We start from the raw sequence: 25568 nt of genomic DNA on the forward strand, positions 1-25568 counted from the left end.
CCCTTAATGTGAGCAAAGTCTTGGGAGGTTGGGAGGGCGGAAGGGGGAGACCGGGGACCCAACACTCCAAGGAAAGAGATGTCCTCCAAGCAAATGCGCTACGGCTCCACGGAGCTGCCAGGCCCCTGTGCGATCACAGGCCCGGCCTCTGCTCCTTCACGGTCAGTGCCCAGACGGATGTCAGGTGTACCCCAGTGTCCCCGCGGCGCTACACGGGCAGGTCAAGTCCCGACGCTCGCCTCGAACCAGCCCCCAGGGCCAGGGTCCAGGTGGGGAGGGGCCAGGGCGGAGCCGGGGCCGGGGGCGGGACCTGGGCGGAGCCGGGGCGGGGTCTGCGCCGGCGCCGGTGCCGCGGCCCGGGCCGGATGGGCGCTCCGCCAGCAGCGTAAACACCGCCGGAGCGCCGCGGCCGAGCAGGTGAGCAGGCGGGGCTGGGGCGCGCGGGCCGGGCCGGGTCCCCCTCGGCGCGGACACCGCGGGGTAGAGCCGCGACCCGCGGGCCGCGCGCTGGCCCCCGCACGCCCCTTACCGCTTCGGGTCGCGGCCCCTTCCCCGGCGCGGGGCTGCGGTTCCTGCGCGCGCCTGGCCGGCCCTGCGGCCGGCGCAGGGGCGGAGAGGGGAGCGCGCGGGGCAGCGGCGGCGGCGGGGGCCGACCGGGATCTCGGGGGTGGGAGGAGCGTGGGAAGCGGCCCCTAGGCCTGGGCCTGCGCCGGGCTGTGTCCGCCTCCCCGCGGCCCGAGCCCGCTGGTGGTGGGCGCGGCGCGGCCCGCAGGAGGGCCGGACATTTAAAGGAGCAGCGCACGTGGGTCTGCGAGGCGCGGGCACGCCGTCCTCCCCGCGCTGGGGCCGCCTTGGCTCCCGGGCCGGTGGGCCTGCGACGCAGGGGGTAGGCGAGGGTCTGACCGCCCGGGTGGGGAACCGACCGCAGGTCGGGCCTGGAGCCCGCGATTTCGCTATCAGCCGTGCTTGGCCGTGTTACAGCTGTGGAGAGACTCCCAGAATCCAGCTTTTGAAGTTGAAGGAACCAGAAACAGAGGCCAGTCCCCACCCCACATTTTATCGACGAAGCAGCTCAGCCCACAGAGCTAACGTGGCTGTCCAAGGCCACCCAGGTAGGAGAGAGCAGAGCCAGGCTCCGAACCCGCTAAGGGTTCACCGTCTGGCCGGGGGTCTGCTGTCCAGCCCAGGCACCAGACCGCAGCCCTTTGGCAGTTGAGTGAAATGCTCCTGTCCGCTGAATTAATGAGTATTTCCTTTTTAAGGGATGAACTGTGGGTTCGTGGACTAACTGGGTCCCCATTTACAGATGGAGAACCTGAGAGGCATGCCCGCCATCGCAGTTGCAGAGCCCGCTAAACTCACAATCGTCAACCAGGGCTTTGCAGCCCGTCCTGACAGTAGTAACTTGATCAGGACCTACCCTGGCTTCTGGTATGGACGCCCTTGATGTCCATTCTGTAGACACCTGAGCCAGCAGTGCTTTCAGCAGTAATTAAAGGCTCTGGATAAGCTGTTTCAGGTGTGGGAGCCTCAGGTGCCCCTCTGCGCGGAGGTGACTGTGTGGGAACAGGGAGGTGTGTCAGCAGCTGTGTTTTCTGGGCCCAGCTGGTGAAGGGGCAGGGGTCCTGGCACCAGCCCAGAGCTGCAGCCTCAGCCACCCATCGGGCAGACAGGCAGGCTGGCGGTCCAGATTCATTCCTGGGGTGTGTGAAGGGGCCTTTAAGTTTGGGGCTGTTCCTCTAAGAGGGGGGCTTGGAGGAACATTTGCTGCAGAGTGGGATAGATGTCCTTTCGGGGTTTCAGGGGAAATTCTGCATGGTTTGGTGTTCAAGTGGCAGCACCAAGTCTAGAGTCCTACTTGGTGCGCGCACGGGGCTCGGAGGAAATGAATTCCTGTTCCTATCTGTTGGAGAAAGAGCAGTGTAAGAAAGAGTGTGGCTGGAGGCTGCCACTCATGTGCCTGGAGGCCTGGTGTGTGTTGCCATGCCTGTCACCTGTCCCCTCGGCACCTTGATGGCTGCTCCCAGTCCCACTGCACACACGGGGTTTGCCAAATGACAGGCTTCCCCTGCCTTGGCCTCTGAGTTATTTTTAATTTTTACTTTTGAAGGTTTTATTTATTTGAGTAATCTCTACACCCAGCATGGGGCTTGAACTCACGACCCCGAGATCAAGAGTCACACGCGCGTCCGCCCGAGCCAGCCAGGCGCTGCAAGCCTCTGAGTTATTGATGACCAACACGGAGTGCATCATATACAACGTCTCTTTACAGCAGGAGCCCCACGAAAGTAGCCATTATTTTTACTCGCCACAGTAATGGGAAGCTGAGGTTCAGGGAGTTAAGCCACTTGTCCTGTTAGGTGCCCTCGGTGACTAGAGCCCCAGGATTTGAACCCAGCTGGCTGGGTCTTAATCTTCTGAGTTTTTGCATAGGGAGGCTTCCCACATTCACTCCCTACCTGTGTCCCTGCCCTGCTGCCCTGGGCGTTTCTATGTGCTGTCCATTAGTATCTACCTGACAAAGCAATACAAATAAAAATAGTTTTTAAAAGATTTTATTTACTAGCATGAGACCATGAGTAGTGGGAGGGGCAGAGGGAGAGGGAGAAGCAGACTCCCCGCTGAGTGGGAAGCCTGACCCGGGCCTCAAAGATCCCAGGACCCTGAGATCATGACCTGAGCTGAAGTCGGACTCTCAACCCACTGGGCCACCCAGGTGCCCCCCAAATAATTTTTTTAAAAGAGACCAAAGCAGTGTGTGTGTAGGTCACATGCGTGTTTCTACCGAAGATATCTCTGGCTGGTTTCAGCTGTTGCTTTGAGTTTTGGACTCTGTTTAGTTGGGGACTGGCAAGACAGCCAGTGTTTCTGCAAGCATTCCCACCTGTTCCCCGACTCCAGTGGCTGGGGGAGGGCTGGCGGAGGGAATGTCAGGGCTCTGAGGCTGGCGCTGGCTGCCCCTGGCCAGGGCCTGGGAGGGGAGCTTGGTCAGGCCTGGGCCTCAAGCCTTGTGTAACCGGTGTTGGACTCCAGGCCTGGAGGTGGTGGGGCTGCTGTGGTAAAGTCTGGGGAAAGACCTGATGGCAGGGAGGAGATCAGCGTTGTCCAGCTTCTTCATTGCCTGGGAGAATGGGTTGCTCGTTCGTCTCTGCCACAATATGGTCTTCTGGAGCACGGGAAGAAAAATGGAAAGGCAGCTCACTTTCTGCTGTACCTTAACCAGAAAATCCTTGGCTTTGTCAAGATAAAGATAATGCATGTTTGTTCTAGAAAATTCAGGAACTGTTTCTTAAAAGGTCCTCCATCGGCCCTCAGCCCAGAGATAACCCCTGTCAGTATGCGCTTCCTCCCAGCCCTTCATGCACGTACGTATAATCCTTTATGAAAGTATTGGAGACAGGAAGCTGGGCATGAAGTTTTGTATCCTATTGTTTCTGTGTATTCTTGTGTATAGAGCACGTGAGTGTGTCAATATCTGACTAATGCGTAGCAGGACACTTCCCTTGAATTGACCTGGAGAAGCAGCGTGCTGACTCCGGCCCCCTCCCCGCCATATGGTGCCCTAGTAGCAGATGGATGGATGGATGGATGGATGGACGGACGGAGGCAGGGGCAACTCCCCAGGCTGGAGCTGAGGGGTCGAGGGCAGGAGAGAGACTGAGTGAAGCCATGAGGCGTTTGTCATTCGGCGACCTCGTATCTGTGGTCTGGAGAAGCTGTATATTAGAGACACGCACCTGCCCGTGGCAGAGCCACATGCCTTGTAAGGACCGGTGTGCCACAGAGAGGCCCCCGGGGTGCTGTGCAGGCGCCCGTGTGACCGTGGCCCTGGGCCACTCCCCGAGTGTGCGAGCCTCACACGTACTCTGGGCAGACAGGGAAGCTCTCCTCCATGGGCAGTTCGCCGACCTGAATCGCAGCTGAGGTTTTGGCCCCTCTGGGCTCCAGTTTCCCTAACGACAAAGTAGGGCACTGACCAGATGGCCTTTACGGTCCGTGCCAGCTCTGGCGTCTGTCCCATGGACGTGCCCTCGCCTTTGACAAAGCGTTCATGTTGCCAGAGGGTTGGAGCTAGGTGGAAACCGTGTCTCCCCCGGGGCCTTGGCCTCTGAACTCTTGCGTCTAGTGGTTTAGCATACGTGTCACTTTCCAAGGGGGTGTCAACAGCGTCTCTCCCTGTCCCGCTGTATTGCTGCCTCTGTTGTGTCTTCATGGTGACTGCCGTTTCCCGAACACCTGCTCTGTGCCGGACACTTTACACGTTGTCCCTCGTTTCCACAGGACTCTTGCAAGGTGTGTCCATTCTGCCTTTTTCCAGATTGGGAGATGGCCACATGAGGTTAAATGAATTGTCTCAGGCTGTGCAGCCAGGGAGTGTGTTCAGATTCCACAGCTAGGTGATTGGATCACCGCTTCTCGCTTAAAAAGAATCCTTTTTTCCTGGGGCCTAGTTGAAGGTGGCATGTTAGGGCCCTGGCCTCTGCCACCTTCCCCAGACTGCCGCCTTTCCAGGCTACTTCAGGACACCAGGGAGGTCTGCCTGGGGCCTGGACACTCTGAGTAGAAGACAGCAGACAGAGGTAGATTGAGAGCCTGGGTCGAGGTTCAGGAGGCCCCATCAGGGTCCCCTGGGGCCTCTGATCTGGGAGCGTGGAACTGCCCTCCAGAGGGAGGCACTCTGGCCAAGGCTGCCTCCCAGGGTTGGGGAGAATCGTCTGGTGAGTGATGGTGCATCCCTGTTTGGGCTGAGGTGGACAGACAGAGGGATGAAGGCCACCCAGGGCCAAATACATGGTCAGCTGCCCCGGGCCAGGGGGAACACGGAGGCAGGAGGCTGTGGGAGTTCCTAAGGGAATTTCGTCCCTTGCAAGCCCCTCCCAGGTATGAGGGAGGCTGTGAGGACTTCCTGGGAGTCGTGGGGAGTGCTGCGGGGTCCGGGTGACCCTAGAGAGAGGTCTGTGCAAACCCGAGCCACCCCCTTTGAAAGGGGGGCTCCCCGTTCAGTTCGGCATGCTGCAAACAAGAAGCAGGGTGCGGGGACCCTGACCTTCCTCTCAGGTGAATGCGGTAACTCCCACCGGCTTCTGCAGCGACATAGTCTTACCCAACGAGGCGCTCTTGGTTACTATGGCGTCTCACAGTCTCACCGTCTGTCTCTGAAATGAGGAGAAGGTCAAGGAAACTGGGTCACAGGGTTTCCTTAATAATCCCGGGAGCTGCTGACGCAGGCACGCCGGGGGGGGGGGGAATTCTCTGGGTCACACTCGCCAGGTTTGGCGAATTCAGCTTTTCGATCCCATTCAGCTGATTAATGGGAGGAAGTGGTGGCCTCTCTGGCCCTGTGGGTTTTGCACCCTAACGCCAGCCAGGCTGCCTGCAGGCCCTGGGAAGGGCTGCCCCTCCTCCCGTCAGCCCTCTGCGTCTCCCTGGGTCCCCTTGAGCCGGCGCGGGGCTGGTTGCTATGTGGTTGGTAGGACCTGCCATCGGAGGCGGCAGGAGCCACCGCGCCCCGCCCCCGGCTGCCTCCCGCGGGCGTTCCTGACGTCACTGGCGCCCTGATGTGGACAAATATCGAGTCAGACTGTTGATCCGCATCCATTTGGGGGGTGATTATCCCCTCCAGAGATTTCAGAGTGCCGTCAGGCTTCAGTTCCGACTGGGAAGCAAGAGGCGTGCCTCCCAGCTGCTCTGTTCTCCAGGAACCAGGTAAAAAGAGGGGCTGCATGTCCACCTGCCCCCCCCCCCCACAATCCCACGAGGGCACGCAGGAGCGGCAGGATGGGAAGGAAGTCTGTCTCGATGTTGATATTCCATCTTTCCCTTTAAAAAATTAATGGCTTGGGGTGCCTGGGTGGCTCAGTCCATCAAGCGTCCAACTCTTGATCTCGGCGCAGGTCTAGATCTCAGGGTTGGGAGTTCAAACCCGGCATGGAAAAAAAAACAAACGAGTGGCTTAAAAAATAAAACTACAGGCACAATCCATGTGTATAATAGAAGGTTTGAGCAATGCAGAAAAATGTGAAAAACGACTAACAGTCTCAGCATCCAGAGGTTAGCTGCATTTGGTGTTTTGTGATCTATCTTGCCGGCCCTTCCTATACGAACGTTTTCTAAGAACGTTCAAATGGTCATGAGTGTGAAGGTTTAGATCCGTGACATTTCACATGGGTCGTGTCCTAGGCCAGAGTCGTACATTTCAGTAATTTTACTTTCTAGACCGTTGTGAACAACCGCAGCAAACATGTTTTTTATGAAAGTCTTTTATTATTTTCTTAGGGCAAATTCCGAGAAGTAGCATTTCAGGATCAAAAGGTATGAATGTTTTTAAAGCTTTCCCTGTTTCGTGCCTTCAGAAAGGCCGGTCCCGTTGGCGGCCCCAGAGGCGTGTGAGACCTAGTTTTTCCACATTCTCGGCCGTGGTGGGCATTACTTGGGGACTCTTGGGGCCTGGGAACCACCTTCTCCCCCTGCAGCTTTCCTGGTGGGAAGAGCTGCTCCTCCTCTCCTGCCTCAGTGGCTCTCTGACTGGACGGGGCTTCAGGAGAAGGATTGCTCCTTCTTTCACTCCCAGACCCAGTGAGCAAGTAGTGCTGAGCTGCGGTGGGGACGGGGAGGCGATGGATTGTAACAGGACTACCGCAGTCCTGAGCTGGGGGCCTGGGGGCTGGCTGGGCTGGGGTTCCAGAGCCGGCAGCCCCAGGAGAGACTCTCAGCCAGGGGCCCTCTCCAGATGCAGAGCCCTGGCCTTTGGTCAGGATGGAGCTGGGGATGCGCACTCACTAAGTGGTCTAGCGTAGCGTTCAGACTGCAGACCCTGGCTACCTGGGTTCAGGGGTGACTTGGAACCCATCATGCTTCAGACCTGTCTCCTCATCTGTAAAATGGGCAGGAACAGCAGTGCCCAACTCCCACGTCACTGAGTGCAGTGTGTCCTTGGGGCTCAGCAGGTGGTATCTCCCCAGGTGGCCTGGACCCCTGTGAGAACCAGCGTGATAAGGGACCCAGCCTTTTCTGAGTGCTCAGTCCCCTGTCAGGTGTTCAGGGGTCTGAAGGCTCCTTACCTGTCCGCGCCCAGCCAGCAGGCCCAGAGGGTTGGGATTGGGTAAGGGCCCTTGTTCTGACAGCCATGGTGACTGGCAGCCTCAGCCCCCTCAGGGCCTGCCCTCCTGGGTCCTGGGAGTCTTGGGCCCCGGCGGCATCAGAGCAGGCTTGGGAGGAATCTGTCCAGGGAACCTTTGTTTTCTAGCGAGGAGGCCATGCCAGAATTAGCTCTGACAGTCCTTCTTCAAGCTCACCCTGCTGGTGTCCTTTGGGGACACCAGGGAAACGCTGGGAGGCAGGAGTGGCCTCTGGGGACTGTCTTGTTAGCTGCTGGCAACTGGCTGAAGAAATGGAAATTGGAAGGACTGGTCCCTTCCTCTGTGTCCCCACTCTTCCCCGTGGCCCCCCTTCTCCTCTCGAGAAGCATCTGTGCTCCCTGCTTGTCGTTGGGAGCCCAGGGGACGAGGCAGGCCCCGAGGCTGCAGGTGGCATGTGTGCTTCTGAAGGCTGAGGCTGTCCCCTGCCTTTGGGGGCTGCAGGGGGTGCAGCCGTGAGGCTTTCCGTCCCCGGACCTGGAGCTGTTCCTCCAGTCACTGTGGAGATCAATTGTAGGCACCCCAAGGGGCCTGAGAGAGAGAGAAGAGGGGTCGTAACTACACTATTAATCCCTACCCCAAAACGAACTGACGTGCTAGAAAACAAGGTACTGAGAGAGCAGCCCCCCCATAGTTTCAGGTCCCCTCAGACTGGGCTCCGCCGGGTCCACTGTGCTGGGTCCCAGGTCCGGCCGCCCTCCCGTGGCCCTGAGCTGAGGCTGGTGTTGGGGGGCTTGCAGTGAAGAGGGAGGAGACCCCTCCCCTCATTCTGTTCACACCCCTCTTCTGTCTGGAAGCCTTGGCTGGCCCCTCCCTGCGGGACTCAGCCGTTGCTCCTCCCTGGTGGGGCTGGGGCGGGGTCCGTCCTTCTCCGCCTCCAGCCTTCCCGCTTCCCGCTGGGTCCCCACGCTTCTGCTGCATCACGTAGTTGTCGGAACAGGCCCTGCGAGGTCCCCCAGCCTGCAGGTCTGTCTGCCAGGATGCCCTGCCTCCTCCCGTCTCTGCCTGGGAAGCTGTTCCTGCCCTTCGTCCCTCTGAATCCTTGAGACCAGAGGACCCCCCCCCCCCCCGTTCTGGCACTTGTCTTCTGTCCTCCTCCGCTGGGCCTCCTGCTCTTGTCTTTCTGCTTTATTATCGGAGTGTAATTAACGTACTCGTAGCATTAGTCTCGGAGGTGCAGTCTAGCCATCCGGCCGCTCCATACGCTTCTCGCGTGCATCACGGGGAGTGTCTCTTCTTCCCGTCCCCCTGTGGGCCCCTCTCCCTGCTCTGGAAACCACGCCACGGCTCTATTTAGGGGCCTGTGTCTTGGTACGTTCGATTGTTTTGTTTCTTGAATTCTGCCTGTTAGTGACATCGCCTGGTATTTCTCTTTCAACTCCTGCTCTGGTCCGCCTGCCCTGTATCAGGGGAATTAGTTCTTTTTTTTTTTAATAAAGATTTTATTTATTTGAGAGCGAGGGAGAGAAAACATGAGCAGGGGGAGGGGCAGAAGGAGAGGGAACAGCAGACTCTGTGCCAAGCAAGGAGTGTGATGCGGGGCTCAACCCCAGGGCCCGGGATCATGACCTGAGCCGAAGGCAGACGCTTAACCAACTGAGGCCCCCAGGCGCCCTGGAGCTGTTTCATTTTGAGTCCCCTGTGAGACTGACCGGGAGCCTTTTGTCACAGGTCCTAGTCCATGACGTAAGCAGATGCGGGCTCTGCCTTTGGCCTGCCACTGGGGGATGGAGGTGAGGTCCACTCGGGAACAATCCTGGCCACAGCCCGGGTCGCAGGCCCTGCCGGGGTGAGCAGAGCTGGCCGATGGTAGAAGGAACCTGCCCGCTCTGTTCGGAAGTTGCACGTTCCTGGGAGGAGCTGCCGTGGAGGCACACGTTCAACAGAGGCCAGGCCTGGCCCTCTATCCCCAGTGCCCGTAGCTCAGCCCCGAGGGCCTCTGGCAGGTGGTGGTGGGAGGGCAGGCCTGCCCAGGAAGCCGGCAGGGACAGCCAGGTGCGCCAGGCGCTTCCACCGCCCTAGCTTCCTTGTGCTGCTGCTGTAAGGACACTCCGCTCGGGTCAGCACAGTGGAGCTGGGGGCAGGCCTCCCTGCGGTGTAACCCTCCAGCCTGGCCTTCCCAGTGGGTCCTGCCCTCAGCAGGACTTTCCCACCAGACACACACATACCTCACCTCTCATGGTCTCGCTGCTCCCCTGTACCCCAGATTCCTTGACCCTTTTTAACTCATCTAACCCCTTCCCACTCGACAGATTCCTGGACCAGACTCCATCTTTCCCCTGAGATGCTTGTCCCCTGCCCATGGCTCCGTGCCTGGCTGTCAGTCTGGATTCTGTCCTGTTTCACCCCCACACCCAGCACCCTGCTGCCCCTGAGTCAGAGCCTGTCCCCCTCCCACAGTTGTCTTCAGGGAGGTCTCCTTCCCTTCTGTCTCCAGGGATGCCGAACGTCCTGCCACGCTCTGGAGGCCCTCACACCCCCATGGCCCCGCCTCAGCCGCACCAGGCCCCGCCTAGAGTGTCTGTTCTGCACACCCTCCGCCCTTTCCTCCCACCTGGAAAATTCCGTCTCCGTCAGGGTGGTATCTTCTCTGGAAAACATTCTTGATCTCTGAGAGTGACCCTTCTTCCTGCTTCTGTATCTCTCGGTCAACGCTTACATCATATAATTGGTCACGTGGGATGGTTGGTGGTCTTTTTTTTTTTTTTTCTAAGATTTTATTTATTTGTGAGAGAGAACAAGCAAGCATGATTGGGGGGGGAGAGGAAGAAACAGACTCCCCGCTGAGCAGGGAGCCCAACACAGGACTCCATCCCAGGACCCCGGGATCATGACCTGAGCCGAAGGCAGATGCTTAACCGACTGAGCCACCCAGGTGCCCCCTCTTTCTCTCTTTCTCTCTCTTTTTTTTTTTTTTTAAGGACAAACGTACTTCTTGCTCGTCCTCCTATCCCCAGAGCCCAGTGTGGTTGTTGCCCCACCACAGGTGCCCAGCAGATGTTTGTTGATTGAATGAATGAGTGTGCTGACAGTTTGGAGTGGCCATGACTTTTCTGGTTGGGCCTTTCGCCGGTGGCCCGGATCTCCTTGGCCGTTCCATCCAGAGGCTGCCGCAGCCGTAGGAGCGACTCCTGGGAAGTCTCCCTTTCCAGAAGCCGCTCGACCCAAGCGTCCTGGGTGGCTGTCTGGCAGGACCTATGTCCAGGACTTCAGGCCACCTCTGGCCACCGCTGCAGTCCTCTGCTGCCTTTGCCTGCAGGAAGACGCACCGAGGTCCCCTCTGCTCCTTTTTCCAGGCGCTTCCCAAGGCAGGGCCATGCTCACATTCATGGCCTCTGACAGTGAGGAAGAAGTGTGTGATGAGAGGACGTCCCTGATGTCAGCCGAGAGCCCCCCGCCGCGCTGCTGCCAGGAGGCCCGGCAGGGCCTGGAGGACGGAGACAATGCTGCCCAGTGGGTAGGTTCCCGCCAGCACCCAGAGGCCCCGGGCTCCTGGGAACCCAGGCGTGCCCTGGTGCAGGAGGGAGGGGAAAGTAAAGGTGAGAATCGGTTGCCAGGGTGGGTCCCCCAGGGTGGGTGGTGGGTCCCGGTCAGTGAGGGCTCTGGAGTAGACGGCACGTCCGCAGTCTGCCGCGGACCGGATGGTTCTGTCCCCAGCCGCCGCCTGCGTAGACTCGCCTTCCTGGCACAGGTGCCGCACCCCGGGAGCATGGGAGCGAGTTTGGATGCTGGGAGGGTCGCACAGCCCCGGGGTGGCGGGGGGAGCACTGCAGAGGGTCAGTGGCCAGACCCGGGATCCATGGGACATCTCCCTCAGTCGTGGGGACTGTTGAGCTGCCTGCCACTTAGAAACAACGGAAACGTTATTTCTCACTGTTCTGGAGGCTGGGAGGTGCGAGCGCAAGGTGCCGACAAATCCGGCGTCTGGTTCTTCTGGGTCTTCTCCCTGGGTCTTCCTGTGGCGGGAGGGCCAGGGAGCTCTCTGGGGCCCATTTATTTTTTTTATTTAATTTATTTTTTTTAGTTTCAGAGGTAGAGGTCAGTGATTCATCAGTCGTGTGTAACACCCAGTACTCGTTCCATCACGTGCCCTCCTTAATGCCCGTCCCCCAGTTACCCCATCCCCCTACCTCCTCCCCTCCAGCAACCCTCAGTCTGCTTCCTAGAGTTAAGAGTCTCTTATGGTTTGTCTCCGTCTCTGATTTCATCTTGTTTTATTTTTCCCTTTCTTCCTCTATGATCCTCTGTTTTGCTTCTTAAATTCCACGTGTCAGTGAGATTATATGATAGTTGTCTTTCTCTGATTGATGTATGTAGCTTAGTATAATACCCTCTAGTTCCATCTGTATCATTGCAAAGGACAAGATTTCATTTTTTGATGGCTGAGTAATATTCCATTGTATATCTACACCACCTCTTCTTTATCCCTCCGTCGGTGGACATCTGGGCTCTGTCTGTAGTGTGCCTATTGTGGACATTGCTGCTGTAAACATCGGGGTGCAGGTGTCTGGGGCCCTTTTGTAAGGGCACTCATCGCATCAGGAGGGCTCCACCCTCACGACCTGGTCTCTCTCAAAGGCCCCCAAATTCCGTCACATTGGGGTTAAGGTCCAACGTGTGAATTTTGGGGGGACACAGACATTCCGATCTTATCTCTGCAGGGCAGGAGGTTATCACATCATGAAGTTGGGGTGCCCTGGGGGAGAGTCACCTAGCCTTACCACCTCCCTCCCCATCAGGGCAAAATAGCATCTGGATTTGCCTGAAACCCCAGCTCCGTTTTGCCTGTTACAGTATTTAAAACCTTTCGTGTGGAATTTTTCCTGCCAGCCAGCCTTAGTCCCCATTGCTGAAATCAGAGCTCGTTTCTTCCATCCTCTGAGCTCCCAGCGAGCTGGTCTCCAGTCTTTCCAGCTCAAGGCAACCGCGAGCCACTCCTAAGCCCTCCCTTTGCACTTGCCTTTTCTCAGCTGAGTGTCTACCTTGAAATCCTCTCTGCAAAGAACCGATACTGAAGAAACGGTCCTTTTGAATTTGTGTGTCGCTTAGCTTTGTCTTTGGTAGTTAATATAAGGAACAGGGCAGCGAGTGACCCTGAATTGGCACAATTCCCAAACGGAAATTCTTGCGGATGGGTTTGGGGCAGCGTGTGCCGGTGTCCTGCCCTCTCACCTTCCTGGAGCACACCCCGCCCCCCCCAGGGGTTTGGTGCCAGTTAGCCCATCGGAGCCTGGTTCACGGCTCCCAGTTCTGCATGCCCGATTTTGTGCGTGTCGGGGGAGTTCCAAGCAGTTTCTTCCTCTGCCAGTTCCCAGTGTCTTACAGTCAGAGTCCTCATGGGCGCTAACTCTTCTAGTGTGTGTGTAATCTGTCTTCCTCCTCTCTCACCTGGCCGGTCTCCTCCCGAATCCGTGGCTCCTTGGACAGAACTGAGTGGCGTCTCAGTCCCCGAACGGAGGGAGGGGGGAGATCCCTAGACGCACCACACGTTCATGAGCCACATGTCCCGGGCCTGCAGGCTGCCCTCTCCTGTGGCTGCCGTGGCCCCTCCTGCATTTGTGGTGGTGAGTGCCAGCTCTGTATCTTCCCCGGTTGTCCTCATAGACGTTTCCAGTGCCCTGCCGTCCCAGCGCTCCTGCGTCTAGACCGCAGCCCCCTAGGCTGGTTCTTGCATCTGGAGCGCAACACTGGCTCATTTCCAGTTCCAGAACACCCGTGCACTGCACCGCAGGGCCCAGCCTGGGGCGTGCTGTGCCCCTCACCGAGCCGTTTTCCACAGAGAAGCCAGGATAGCGAGGATGACCTTGACGAGGACGCGGACCGCTACATGTGCAGTGGGGTCCCCGGGCAGCCGTCAGGCCTGGAAGAGGAGCTGACCCTCAAATACGGGGCGAAGCACGTGATCATGCTGTTTGTGCCCGTCACCCTGTGCATGATCGTGGTGGTGGCCACCATCAAGTCTGTGCGCTTCTACACGGAGAAGAACGGCCAGCTGTAAGTTGGGGAGCAGGGCGGGGTCGGGGGGCCTCTGCACCTGCAGCTCCACGCTGGGGGCCTGTGTGGAGCGGGGCCAAGAGCTGCCTGACTCCACGCTCTGCTCTGCCCACTGCCTCCCGGCTGCGTGACCTGCGCGGGCCCTTTCCTAACTAATCCCTGCCTCAGTTTCCTTCTTCGTATAATGGCTCCCACACCAGAACGAGGCATGTTAGAACAGCACCTGCCGCCGTGCGGCGCTCAGACACGCGGGTTTCACGCTGGAGGGCAGGCTCTGGCTTCGTGGCCCAGGCGGGGTGTTCCCGGCGTGAGGGCCCTGGGCGCGGGTGTGCCACACCATGTGACTGAACACCTCCCTGGGCCTTGGCTCCTATGGACAGAAACCCGCATGGGGCCAGGAGACTTCCCAGTTGGCTTCCAGCCCCGCGAGGGAGGTTTCGATCACGGGAGTGGAGGGCAGCAGCGCGGACAGGTGGGGAGCTGCCTCTGCTCCCCCCCTCCGCTCTGGGGCACTCGCCTGCCTCTGACCACCTTCTCTGAACTTTGTTTTTAGTGTTTTTAGTTACAGAGCTTTCCTTTCATTTTGGTTTGGTTTTTTCAAAGAAAGGGGCAGGGGAGAAGCCGTGCTGCCCGCAGGCATGTGGTGGGCTGGGGCCGCAGAGCAGGTGGGAGGGGGCCCGGTGTGCAGTGTTCAGGGAAGGGCAGCGCTCGGCGGGCAGCAGGCTTCCGCAGTCCCGGACACACAGGGTGGACAGGCCAGGGGGCCAGGGGACGGCTTCTCTTGTGTATTGGCCGTGGGTGCCGCTGCTGCCGGGCTGCGCTGGGTGGGGTAGGGGAAGCGGTGGGCAAGTCCTGGGCGGGTGTGGGGGTTTGCTGGGTGCCCTGGCCTGGAGAAGTGGGGGGGGGGCAGGAGAGCACCTCGGGGAGGGGGAGGCCTGGTGGGAGTGGGGGGAGAGCACCTCGGGGCGGGGAGGGCTTGGGGGACCTGGGGGGAGGAGGAGGTGTGGTGTGGGGGGAGGCCTCAGGGAGGGCGGGTGAGCATGTCAGGGAGGGGGAGGCCTGGGGGGGCCCCTTCCTTTTCCGCTCGGGGCTCAAGCATCAGGCTGAGGCTGGGTGGCTCACGGGCAGGCCCTATGGAGGAGGCAGGGAGCAGAGTCTGCAGCCCGCCATCTCCCTCAGCATCTACACACCATTCACCGAGGACACGCCCTCCGTGGGCCAGCGCCTGCTCAACTCCGTGCTCAACACGCTCATCATGATCAGCGTCATCGTGGCCATGACCATCTTCCTGGTCGTGCTCTACAAGCACCGCTGCTACAAGGTGAGGGCCCGCCCTGCCCGCTGCCCGTCCTGCCCACCGCTGCCCTGTCCTGCCCGCCCTGCCCGCTGCCCCGTCCTGCCCACTGCCCGCCCTGCCCGCTGCCCTGTCCTGTCCGCCCGGCCTGCTGCTGCCGCGTGCCTGCCAGGGCTCTTGCCCATGGCAGAGCAGACGCTGCTGTTAGACACTGTCCCCGCCCCCTGCCCCCGTGGGGGGTTGCCCGCTGCCACCATCCTTGGAGCTCACAGAGAATCCCATCTTCCCCAGTTCCTCACTGCAGCGTTCTCTGCGCCCCTTCTCATGTTCAGGAGTTAATTTTATTTCGCTGCTTTTTCTGAAGAAGCAAGATGTTCTATTTTAGGGTCCCTTCACCCCACACTTCCCCTGAGGGTTTACTCGACCTTCCTATTTCCCTCTTGGCTGGCTGTGCAGGTGCCATGCTGAGGTCTCTGAGGCCTGGGGGCCTGGTGGGCCCTGTAGCTGCGGCGAGGCCTCTGGGAGCCGCAGGGCAGCAGCGGCCCGGGGCGAGGGGAGGCCCACCTGGCCGGAGCGGGGGGCTGCTGTCTCTGCCCGGGCGGGCCGTGAGCTTTCGGACATGGGTTTCGGAGTGTGAACCCGTGAGGCCTGAAAGAAAGACACACTGGGGGTGGCTGGTTTGAAGCGGTCCTCACGCCGGCTGCCACTGTCCGTAGTGCAGGTGGAGAGCAAAGGGGAGACTCAGGCCATGGACAGGAGCCTGTCCTAGCTGGGGCGATGCAGGGGTGGACGACAGGAGGGCTGTGGCAAGTGCCGGGACGCCGAGGCTGGTCGCTGAATGATGACTCGTTGGAAATAAGGCAGTTTTAAGTGGGTCTGGGAAGCAGCGTAGGGGCTGTGTGTTTGGAGCAGAGGCCACGGGGCCTGTGAAAACAAGCCGGTGAGGGGACTGGGGGCGGGGGGTGCGGACAGCCGGCACTGCTGTGGTCAGTGGCTGTCAGGCGACCCGTCCCGGGACTGGCAGGAGGCACATCGGTGAGGTGTCTTTGCGGGTCTGTGACATTCAGGAGGAGGTGGTGGTGGTCCTGGGGGTGGAGGGGGCAGGGGCGAGGAGGGTCAGCACGTCCCAGAGGCACATGTGGTCCCTGGCCACTGCCTTCATTCCAGGTAGACCCGGTTCCCACTGAGGTCCCCGGTGGCCTGAGCAGGTGACTGAGGGGGGGAGGCTCGTGGCCGTGACCGCACTGTGCCACTGACGGCTGGCTAAGGGACTGGGTTAGGACCAGCCCACCGTCGTCCTTGACCTCCCTCATTGGCCAGGACAGGAGCCGCGTGTCTCTCTGAGGACCTGGTGTAGACCCATAGGTGGGAGGGTTGTTCCTGGGGTGACCAGAGAAAGCTCCCTCAAAGGCGGCCCTGACCACTCTAAGATAGCACCCCAGCGAGGCTCCTGTTGCTTTGTCCTGATGTGGCCCCTGTGACCACCTGTCAGTGTGCGTGTACGTTGATTAGCTGTGGCCGTCACACTGGCACGCAGTGTGTGCGCAGGGCCCCCGTGGCTTCCTCCCCGGAGCCCAGGGCTGTGTCCGGCAGCTGAGGTCTCCACATCCTCCCTCAGGGCGGGAACGGGGCTCTGGCTGCTTGGACCTGAAGGCTTCCCACTCTGTGCGCTTGCCGGCTGACCTTGAGAGAACTCTGATTTGCCCTCTTTATCGGTTGCACGGCCACTCAGTACCTTCCAGCATAGCCATGGAGGAGCCCAACGAAGGCTCTCGAGGCTTGGGCGTCAGTCCCGAGAAGCTGGGGGCCTGTGTTCATTCTGCCCGTTTCTGTTGTCTAGTTCATTCATGGCTGGTTGATCATGTCCTCCCTGATGCTGCTGTTCCTCTTTACCTATATCTACCTCGGGTAAGTGCCCCTGTGGGCGGCCGGCTCCTCGGGGCCCTCCCACCCCCCACGCCTCCCAACCCCCACGCCTCCCAACCCCCACGAGGCTCCAGTCCTGGGTGGGGAGGGCACCCGCCCATTGGGCTCCAGACGTTCCCCAGTGTCACTGCTCCAAGAGCCCGGCCTCCGATCCCTCCTCCCACGGGCCTTGACCTAGGGCAGGGCGCTCTGTGGTGGGCCACGCGTCCCTCTCTGCTTCCTGATTTAAATGAGCAGTCAACACGGAGGACGATCTCTGTGAACCCGACTTAAAATTCACGATCTCGTCTTCGGGCCGGGCCTGGGTACTTGCTCTTTATGGGGAAAGTGGTCTGCTCTATTGCTTCGATTTGGAATATCAGCCTGACCCAGGGGCCCGGAGAGACTGAAGAGACAGGAGGACCTTTTTCTTGGGCAAAGGGTCTTCCAAGGTTGCGCCAGCCCACGTTTATGTGAACCAACCCGAGGATGAGACGTTGGCACGCTCACCACCTTGTTCTAGAAAACTCTTGAAGTGGGAAGGGGGTATTAGTAATGAAGCCAGAGGTTGGAAAAACCCAGCTCGGGGCTTAGCGGCTGGGGAGCAGGGGGCGTTGAACTGTGTCTAGTTGGGGTCGAACCTCTCCGCTGAGTTTTGCACCCTGCGGCTTGACTCTGGTCATGCAGGGAAGTGCTCAAGACCTACAACGTGGCCATGGACTACCCCACCCTGTTCCTGACCGTCTGGAACTTTGGCGCTGTGGGGATGGTGTGCATCCACTGGAAAGGCCCCCTGGTGCTGCAGCAGGCCTACCTCATCATGATCAGCGCGCTCATGGCCTTGGTCTTCATCAAGTACCTCCCGGAGTGGTCCGCTTGGGTCATTCTGGGCGCCATCTCTGTGTATGGTAGGTGGGCGCGGCTGGACCTCGAGCCTGCTGGGGGGCGGCGGGAGCAGTGTCCAGGGGCCAGTCCTGCGAATAACGAGCACCCAGAACGTTAGCTGCCCGTTAGCGGGCGTTAGCGTGACTCTCTCTCCCTGCCACTTCCATTTTAAGGGCAAGGAATGGGAGGCTCAGGACAGCAAGCCCACCATCAGGGTCCCTGAGCCACATGGCAATTCCTTATTTGCTGTCTGCCCGTTTAGACCCCATTCTGGGCTTCAGCCAATGTGGATTCTCAAGGTCAGGGCTGGAAACCGGTGGGTCGGGACCTGGCATGCAGGACACACTCTGAGCCTCGCTCTGGGGCTCTGGGCTGCATTTGCCCCGGTGCACGCGGGCTGGCTCCCCTCTCTGGGGGCTGCTTGGGAATAAATGTCGCTTGCAACATGTCCCAGATGTGTTTGCTCTCCCAGATCTCGTGGCTGTGCTGTGCCCCAAAGGGCCGCTGAGGATGCTGGTGGAGACTGCCCAGGAGAGAAACGAGCCCATATTTCCCGCCCTGATCTACTCCTGTGAGTGACCCCTGTGTCTCCTCCCGAGGTGGGAACCAGGGGCTGCTTCCTGGCCATGACTTTCAGAGTTCACTGATCCAAGGGGAAGGGGGTGGCCTTGGTGATCCCAGGGCGGCCCATCTGCCAGGGACCAAGACAGGCTGGATTTTGGTTTCACACAGAAGGTGCTTAGAGAGTTAGGGGCAGCCGGGGCTGCAGGGGACATGGTCTGCCCCCCAGCCGCGTCCCATCCAGCGGCCAGTGGCATGTGGTGGGTACCGCCCGCAGCCACCTGCTCGGCCCTCCACACTCCTGAGAGGGTGCTTTGGAGAGGGGCTCTCGAGGACAGGGTTCTGGGGGGCAGGTGCACCGGCTTTACGCTGGGCTGTCTCGACGGCTCCGTGGCTGGTTGAAGTTAGGTCTCTGAAGGGAAGGCACACGGGATTACTGCTGGCTGCAGGGCTGATGTGTAGGGATTTGGATTTAAACATGCGTTCGACAGCCGAGCGTCAGGTCCGCACTTTGCCGCAAGCATAGTGCTGGGCTTCGGTGGTGCCGAAGGGAGCAAGACCCATGTGGCCCCTGGCCTCACGGGGCTCACAGCCCTGTGGTCCTGATGCCCTCCCATCTGTCAATGGGCGTATTTGAGGAGTGAGCCTGACTGCCTGGGGCTCACTGTCCACAGGGTGCAGACCCGCTGCCGAGTCCTGGATAACGTCTACAAAGGCAACATGGAACTTGCAGTGGGAGCTGTTGGCAGGGGGCCCACAGCGTGGGCCACACGTTCGAGGCCACTCTGAGGAGGAGTGGGGTGGGGGGCAGAAGGGAGAAGAGAGCAGGTCCAAGGGTGCAGGTCTGGGGGTGCTGGGGAGCCGAACCGTGGGGGGGGGTGCAGAAGGGAGGAGGGGGCAGATCCGGGGGCGCTGGGCTCTGTAGGCCATGGCGAGGACTCGGCTCTCACTCCTGAGTGAGCTTCGTGCCCTGGAAGGCTTTGGACCGAGCTGACCTGAACGTTTTAACAGGATCATTCAAGTTGCTGAGGGGAGAGCGGAAGTCATGGTGACAAGAGTGGAAGAGAAGCTGGGTGTGGGGGTGACTAGCAACCCAGGAGCGGGCTGGGGGCGGCTCTGGCCCCAGGGCAGCAGTAGAGGCTGTGAGACGCGGATGGGTTCTGGAGATATTTTGGAGGCAGAATTGGCAGGATTTGCGATGCTTGGGGTGTGGACTAGGAGAGTCAAGACGTCCGTGCGTCGTGGGGTCTGAGCCACAGCAGGGATGGAGGTGCCACTTAGCGAGAGGGACAGGATGGGGGCCGGCGGGGCCGCCGTGGCTGCCGTGGGGAATGTTCCAGGCGAGGCATGCTCACAGGGCGGACAGGGAGACTTGGAGAGACGTGTGGGATGGGAGTTGAGGCGAGAGTTTCCAGGCCAGAGAGAGAGCGCAGTCAGTGCCCCCGACCCAGCTATCACATCCTGGACGGACACCCAGGGGAACCGGACGCAGGGCCTTGAGCAGATGTCCGCACACCCACGTTCGCTGCAGCATCGTGCACTGTAGCCGAGGGGCGCGGTCACGCCACTGTCCGTCAATGCGGGTGGGTGGACGGATGGAACGTGGTGAACACGCGCAGCCCTGGAAAGGGAGGCGTTCGGACGCGCGCCACGGGGCTGAGCCTGGAGGCTGCCACGCTGAGTGAATGAAGCCAGTCCTGAAGCGGAGACGCTGTGGGATCCACCTTTGTGGGGCACCTAGAGGGGTCAGGAGCTAGAATGGGGGGATCGCGGTGGAGAGAAGGGATGTTCAGGAGCTAGAATAGGGGGGGAACATGGTGGGGGGAAGGGGGCGTTCAGAGGGTAGTTTCAGGGCCAGAATGCGAGCAGCTCTGGGGTCTGTCTCACAACAACGTGGACATAAAAAAAGCACAGGAAAGGCATGGTCTGCCCACACGTGGTGAGTCTGGACCCCTCCCCCGGGGCTCCCGGACAAGGGGCGTAGGCACGTCCCCGCTGAAGGTGACGGTCCCGCGAAGGCTTCCTGGGGACGCGGCCTCACTCAGCAGCGCCTGACGCATGAGCTTTTCTCTTTCCGCAGCTGCCATGGTGTGGACGGTGGGCATGGCCAAGCTGGACCCCTCCTCCCAGGGAGCCCTTCAGCTGCCCTACGACCCCGAGATGGGTGAGTGTCACGGGGCTGCCTCTCTGGGGGGCGCAGGGCCGGGAGGGGCAGAAGGGAAAGCGACCCTCCTGGACAGACGCGTGCTGGGGACCGAGAGAGGGGGGCACGTCCAGCTCTCCTTCCCTTTCCTCGTGAGGCGTAGCGGAGAGCCTTTCTGTCTGCGGCAGGGCGGGGCTGGCCGGTGGGTGAGGGCCGGGGAGCCCTGAGCTCAGAGATCCCTCTGACCGGACTTTTGTCTCTCTCCCTTGTCCCCGCCTCACACCGTGATGGTCGCGTTCTCTTTGCGGACACCTAGAAGAAGACTCCTATGACAGTTTTGGGGAGCCCTCGTACCCGGAAGTCTTTGAGCCCCCCCTGCCTGGTTACCCAGGGGAGGAGCTGGAGGAAGAGGAAGAAAGTAAGGCGCCCAGGCCCAGAGAGTCTGCGTGGGCCCAGGGGTGGGGGCGAGGGTGGAGCTGAGGCTCCCTAAGGTCAGAGATGGGCACAGAAGTGAGTCTTCTTGGGCACGTCGGGCACTCTTCCCGTGAAGCCGTGTATTTACCAGATGTGAGCGAGTGTGGATGGTGTGTCCGTACTGTGCTGGGTGCGAGCAGTAATCCAGGCCTGGCTCGGGGTACCGGGCGTGGGCCCTGAACACCCACACTGGGCCCGGGAGGACTGTGCCAGAGAACACGGAGGCCGGAGCTCAGTGACCCAGCTCCTTGACCTGGTCTCAGGGGCCCTGGGGAAGTTACCTGAGGTGGGGACTTCTGAGCTGAGCTCCAGGGGTTGAGCTCTGGGAGCAGGGTGTGCAGGGGTGGGGGTGGGGGTGGGGGTGCAGGGGCCGAGGGTGTTAGAGGAAGCCCAGGCAGGACACCCAGACCAGAGGTGCAGACACGGGACTGGGAGGCTTGTGGGGGCTCAGAAGGCCTCCCAGATCGAAGTGGGGTTCTGGCCTCTGCATTGTGCACAGCGGGGGCCACCAGAGGGTTTGGAGTTTTGTGGGAGGAGGGATGTGACCTGGAGGGGGCGGGGTTGCAGTCGGTGGAGAATTCCATCCTAGTGTGCACTTGCACGGCCTGTGGGAGGTCCCTATGTAGCCGTGGGGGCACGAGGTGTGGGTTCGGGCTCAGGGACAGGTTGGGCTGGGCAGCTACTGACAGCACTGCCCCATGCTCGGGCCGCCGTGGGCTGTGGAGCGCAGGGTCCCACATGCCACCCGGCACGCAGCAGGTGGGCCATACCTGTGTCCTGGTGGAAGGACTATTTTCATGCCCTTGGGAATGTGCCCTTGGGCCTGTCTTCAAGACCATCTTCCACACAGTCCCTTCCTTGTCTCTCTCTGGGGGTCACTACCCAGTTCTGCCCCATTACCCCTCCAGTTTCAGTAATTTGCCAGAACGACTCACGGGGCTCAGGGAAGCGCTGTGCTTACAATTACAGTTTTATTATAAAGGAGACAACTAAGGACCAGCGTGTGAAGAGATGCAGAGGGCAGGTGTGGGAGGGTCCTGAGCTCTCTCTGTGGAGATCTGTCTCCAGGAGGCATCAGGGTGGGTTACGCACACCCACACGCACACACGCACACACCTGGCATGTGGATATGTTCGTCAGGCTTCAGGGGCCAGAGTCTTACGGGGGTTGCGTTATGTAGATGTGACTGAACCCTCGCTCAGGGCCTGGCCTGGCCCCCCAGAGGCCGGCTGGTCCCAGTCCCAGCCCTCTTCTCACAAGGTCGGTCTTTCTGGTGGACCAGCCCCTCCTGATTCTCTCACCTGCATGAACTCCAGGGTTTAGGATCCTGGGTTTCCTGTTACTCGGGCAGTTCCAGGGATGTGGCCTCCCTCCCTGGAACCAGGGACAAAGGCCAGAAAAATTCCTCATGACGCAGCAGCACTGGCACAGGCTTGAGGAGAGAGGACAGAGCCTCGGGGATCTCGGGGAGCAGCTGAGGAAGGCCAGCCCCTGGGGGGTGGTGTGCACGCAGGGGAGGCGGCGGGGAGCCCTCCGTGGTTTGTCAGCTAGCGCTCCAGGTGGACCGTGGCTGCAGGAGGAGCTGAGCCTTCTGGGAGACCAGTCTCCTGGCGCCAGCGAGGGAAGAGCCACGCAGGCTCGGGCTGGGAGGAAATGCTGCGGGAGGGGCTGGCGGGAGTTGGGGGGTGACCCAGGGCACATGGGGCCTGCGCCATGGGCAGCTGGAAGCATCTCGGGACCTGCAGGGGGACACTCGGCAGCCACATGGAAGGGAAGCGTGTTCTGTTTGAGGCCAAAGTTTGAGTCAGCATCACGTGCACGTCAAAACCTGGGCCTAAACGGGGGGGGGGGGGGCTGGGGAGGGTTTGGGTCGGAATAGAGACAGAGGGGCCAAACCTGGGTCTGCACAGTGAGGAGGAAGGGAGGGTGCCAGAGGACAACCTGAGGAGAACAGGGACTGAGCAGGGAGCAGTGGAGGCCGCGGGCATCCATGGGCCGGGTGCTGGCCTCCCCCCTGCACACTGGCTGGTGGGGGACCTGGGGCTTCCGGGCCTCGCAAGTGCACAGGACGCGAGCGCAGAGCTCTTCTGAGAAAGGAGTGATTGAGAAAGAAGAGATGAGGGAAGAACAGGAAAGCAGGGGGTGGGTGTGAGCGAGAGGGAGACCGACAGACCACAGTGAGGAGCCTGGTGGAGAGAGACAGATAGCTGAGGAAGGAAAGCAGACTGTGTGAGATGCTGGACTGGAGGCCTGTTTCCTGTCTGGGGGCAGGAGCCAGCCTGCGGAGGTGTGCTGGAGGGCAGCACGGGGTCCAGCCCCAGCCAGGGAGCCCCCGTGAGCAGGACGAGGCCGCGGAGGGGCAGACAGGCAGCAGGCCTGCACGCGCGACTTTGTTCGATGAACATTTGTGCTGTCTGCCGGGAGCAGTTACCTGTGAACAAGGAATCTGTCCGGGCAACCCTGTCGAGAGGAAACAAGAGCATCCTGCAAGTTTTTGAGTTCTCATTCACGGTGGGCAAGAGATAAGCTAACTACCAATTACGCTTCCCTCTAAGGGGGAGGGTTGCCAGAGGAGCTCGAGGCATTGTATGTGCTCTTGAAAGTAGTGACATTAAGTTTTCTAAAAAATACTTCTGACTTAAACTTAGCGCTAAATTGTACAGCCTTCCACCGACCCCTGAAAGTACATTTTATTTGCTCTTTTCTTACGCAACTAAGTATCAAGCACCAGTTTTACCCGAATTGTCAGAAATGCCAGGTTTTCACAGCCCAGATGGCGGCTGGCCCAGTCCAGTGGCCACCTTTTTCCACTGGCTGCTGGTTTTCCGAGGCAGCTGGTCCTTGCCCAAGGCCAGGTGAGGTGGGCTGGTGGCGACCTTGCCCCATCTGGGCCCCCACAGACCCCAGGACTCTGGCCCCGGGTCCCTGGGATCCCTTTGGGCAGGCAGAGAGGCTGGGCTGGCGTCTGCCTTCTCCGCCACTTCCTTTTGGGGCTCCCGACACCGACGGGCTCGCTCTGTCTTCCCCGCACAGGGGGCGTGAAGCTCGGCCTGGGGGACTTCATCTTCTACAGTGTGCTGGTGGGCAAGGCGGCGGCCACGGGCAGCGGGGACTGGAACACCACGCTGGCATGCTTCGTGGCCATCCTCATTGTGAGTGGGCCGTGGGTACACCTGCCCCGTCTCCCAGGTTGGGGGGAACTGGAGCGGAGGGGAATTTCAGATGCTGCTGTCCCGTGGAGGGGCAGGGTGGTGGGGGCTGGGCAGGGCTGCCAGGAAGCCCCTCGAGAAGAGACCAGGCTTACAGGAGGGTCCGGGCCGGGCAGGTGTGGCTGAGGGGTTCTGGCGTTATGGACCATGCACGTGGCTGTGTAGAGGCTTGGCCAAACTTGTGTGTGGTCTCGTGACATCTGTGAGGCAGGGAGGGGGCCCCGTCACTTTGAACCCCAGCAGTGACTCAGTGTGGCCAGATACCTGTGATGGGGGAAGTGTCCTAGGAGGATTGCATCTGAGAGGGGGAGGCTTTGAGCGGCACGTGCTCTGCCCCCGTCCCAGTGAAGCTGGGTGTCACAGGGCACCGGAAGCCTGAAGCTTGTGTCCCTGGGAGATGTCCTACCTGCCCACAGCATGTGTCAGGGATGGGGTCGCGGACCCGCAGCCTCCTCCACCTCCGGACTGTCTGACCTGAAGCCCTGCCCCACCCAAGGGCTGGGCAGCCGCTCTAGTCCCCTGTCCCCTCCCTGGACCACTGCCCCCATCGGCCAGGGCAGGACAGGATGGGCAGCCACTTCCAAGGGGACAAGGGGATGGGTCACACAGCGTCTTCGGTTCTCTAGAGGTGCCAGCTGCGGAGACCCTCGCCGGCCTTTTCGTGGAGCTTGTCCAGCTTTTTATAAATACACGTCCCTGGAGGGGAGGCCGCCTGCCACTGGTCACGCGCGTCGCTGCTGTTGCCAGATGGGGGCGGTGGGAGTCAGGAGGCTCCCACGTGAGCGTGCGGGGTGTTAAATGGGGTGAGCGCTCCCCCTCGGGCACAGCACAGAGCTTCGAGAGGACCCGGGAAGATGGGGTGTCCAGGGCTGCTGTCCGACCTGCCCCACGCAGGCGCCTGAGCCCGAGGGGCAGACCTCCCCAGCTCCCCCACCCACACTGGTGGTCACCACCCCCCTTCCGTGTCCTGCAGGGTTTGTGTCTGACCCTCCTGCTGCTGGCTGTGTTCAGGAAGGCACTGCCCGCCCTCCCCATCTCCATCACGTTCGGGCTCATCTTCTACTTCTCCACGGACAACCTGGTGCGTCCGTTCATGGACACCTTGGCTTCTCATCAGCTCTACATCTGACGGGGGCTGGGCACGGGGCTGGCAGCCAGGGAAGTTGTCACAGGTGCCCTCGTATCGTTCTACACTCTAGTGCCATATATTTTTAAGACTTTTCTTTCCTTAAAAAAAAGTGTCGTGTTTACTTGGCGAAGAGGAAGAATCAGCTTTTTGGTGCTGGTGGTTTGTCACTTGACCACGGCTCACCGGCCAGAAGCGCTGGCGGTCGGGCTGGAGGAGCCCAGGACGGCTGTGCCACTTTGGGGGGGGGGGATGTGGAGAAGCCGCCCGGCCCTGCGCCGCAGCCCGGGATGCTCCGGGGGCCAAGGTGAAGGAAGGGACCAGGAGTCCATGCTCGGGATGGCACCTAGCACCTGCCCACTCCGGCGGGAGAAGAAAGCCAGTTTGCCGTGTGTGGAGTGTCCCCAGCACTTTGTCTCTGACGTCATCGTTATTTTATTACCTTTAGAACCCGAGTCCTATTCTTGTTACAGCAGTTACTGCTGGGAAGTGGCTTAATGTCAATAAATAGATGAATCCTCTTGGAATGCTGGAGTTGGGCGTGTTTGTAAGTGTGGACCCCGCTCCCTGCGTCTTTTGGCCTCTTCTGGGAGGACGTGTGCTCCGAGGACAGGAGGGAGATTCGCCCCGTTCACTGCTCACATCCATCTGCAGTCATTTCTCCAAGTCGAAGGCTTCCTGAGCCGGGCTGTGCAGGGCCAACGCAAGCAGTGTCACTGCTCGACAAACCAGCGCGCTGGGGGAGGTTGGGGGGGGGGCCCACATTTGGAACCCACTGTTGTCCCTCCTGTGTCCATCTCTGGGCACCGTGACCGGGGCGTGGACTGGTGGGCTTCTCCCT

General features: G+C 60.4%; 1 protein-coding gene across 10 annotated transcripts; it reads left to right on the forward strand.

Moving 5' to 3' along the window:
• The first annotated feature begins 302 nt into the window (after positions 1-302).
• On the forward strand, positions 303-25254 carry PSEN2 (presenilin 2). 10 transcript variants are annotated; one of them, XM_045796545.2, is made up of 11 exons: positions 303-417; positions 10433-10593; positions 12916-13130; positions 14259-14451; positions 16265-16332; positions 17017-17237; positions 17687-17785; positions 19856-19939; positions 20235-20336; positions 23426-23544; positions 24575-25254. In XM_045796545.2, the coding sequence occupies exons 2-11, from the start codon at positions 10453-10455 to the stop codon at positions 24728-24730; spliced, it is 1398 nt and encodes a 465-aa protein (XP_045652501.1). In that variant the 5' UTR covers positions 303-417; positions 10433-10452; the 3' UTR covers positions 24731-25254. The 10 variants fall into 10 exon arrangements, with proteins under 10 accessions (XP_045652501.1, XP_087715597.1, XP_087715594.1 ...); XM_087859471.1 differs by lacking the exon at positions 303-417 and adding an exon at positions 497-1112; XM_087859468.1 differs by lacking the exon at positions 303-417 and adding an exon at positions 2303-4293.
• The last annotated feature ends 314 nt before the right edge of the window (positions 25255-25568 follow it).

Source organism: Ursus americanus, chromosome 2 (genome assembly GCF_024610735.1).
Source record: "Ursus americanus isolate L20-20 chromosome 2, mUrsAme1.1.p, whole genome shotgun sequence".
Classification (NCBI taxonomy): domain Eukaryota; kingdom Metazoa; phylum Chordata; class Mammalia; order Carnivora; family Ursidae; genus Ursus; species Ursus americanus.

What these genes read in the sequence shown, in the direction of transcription:
- PSEN2 (XM_087859468.1), top strand. Translation starts at nt 4,212, where the DNA reads ATGGTGACTGCCGTTTCCCGAACACCTGCTCTGTGCCGGACACTTTAC. An exon ending in TTCCACAGGACTCTTGCAAG is followed by an intron (nt 4,294 to 10,432) that starts GTGTGTCCATTC and finishes TCCTTTTTCCAG; the next exon opens with GCGCTTCCCAAGGCAGGGCC. An exon ending in GCTGGAGGAAGAGGAAGAAA is followed by an intron (nt 20,337 to 23,425) that starts GTAAGGCGCCCA and finishes TTCCCCGCACAG; the next exon opens with GGGGCGTGAAGCTCGGCCTG.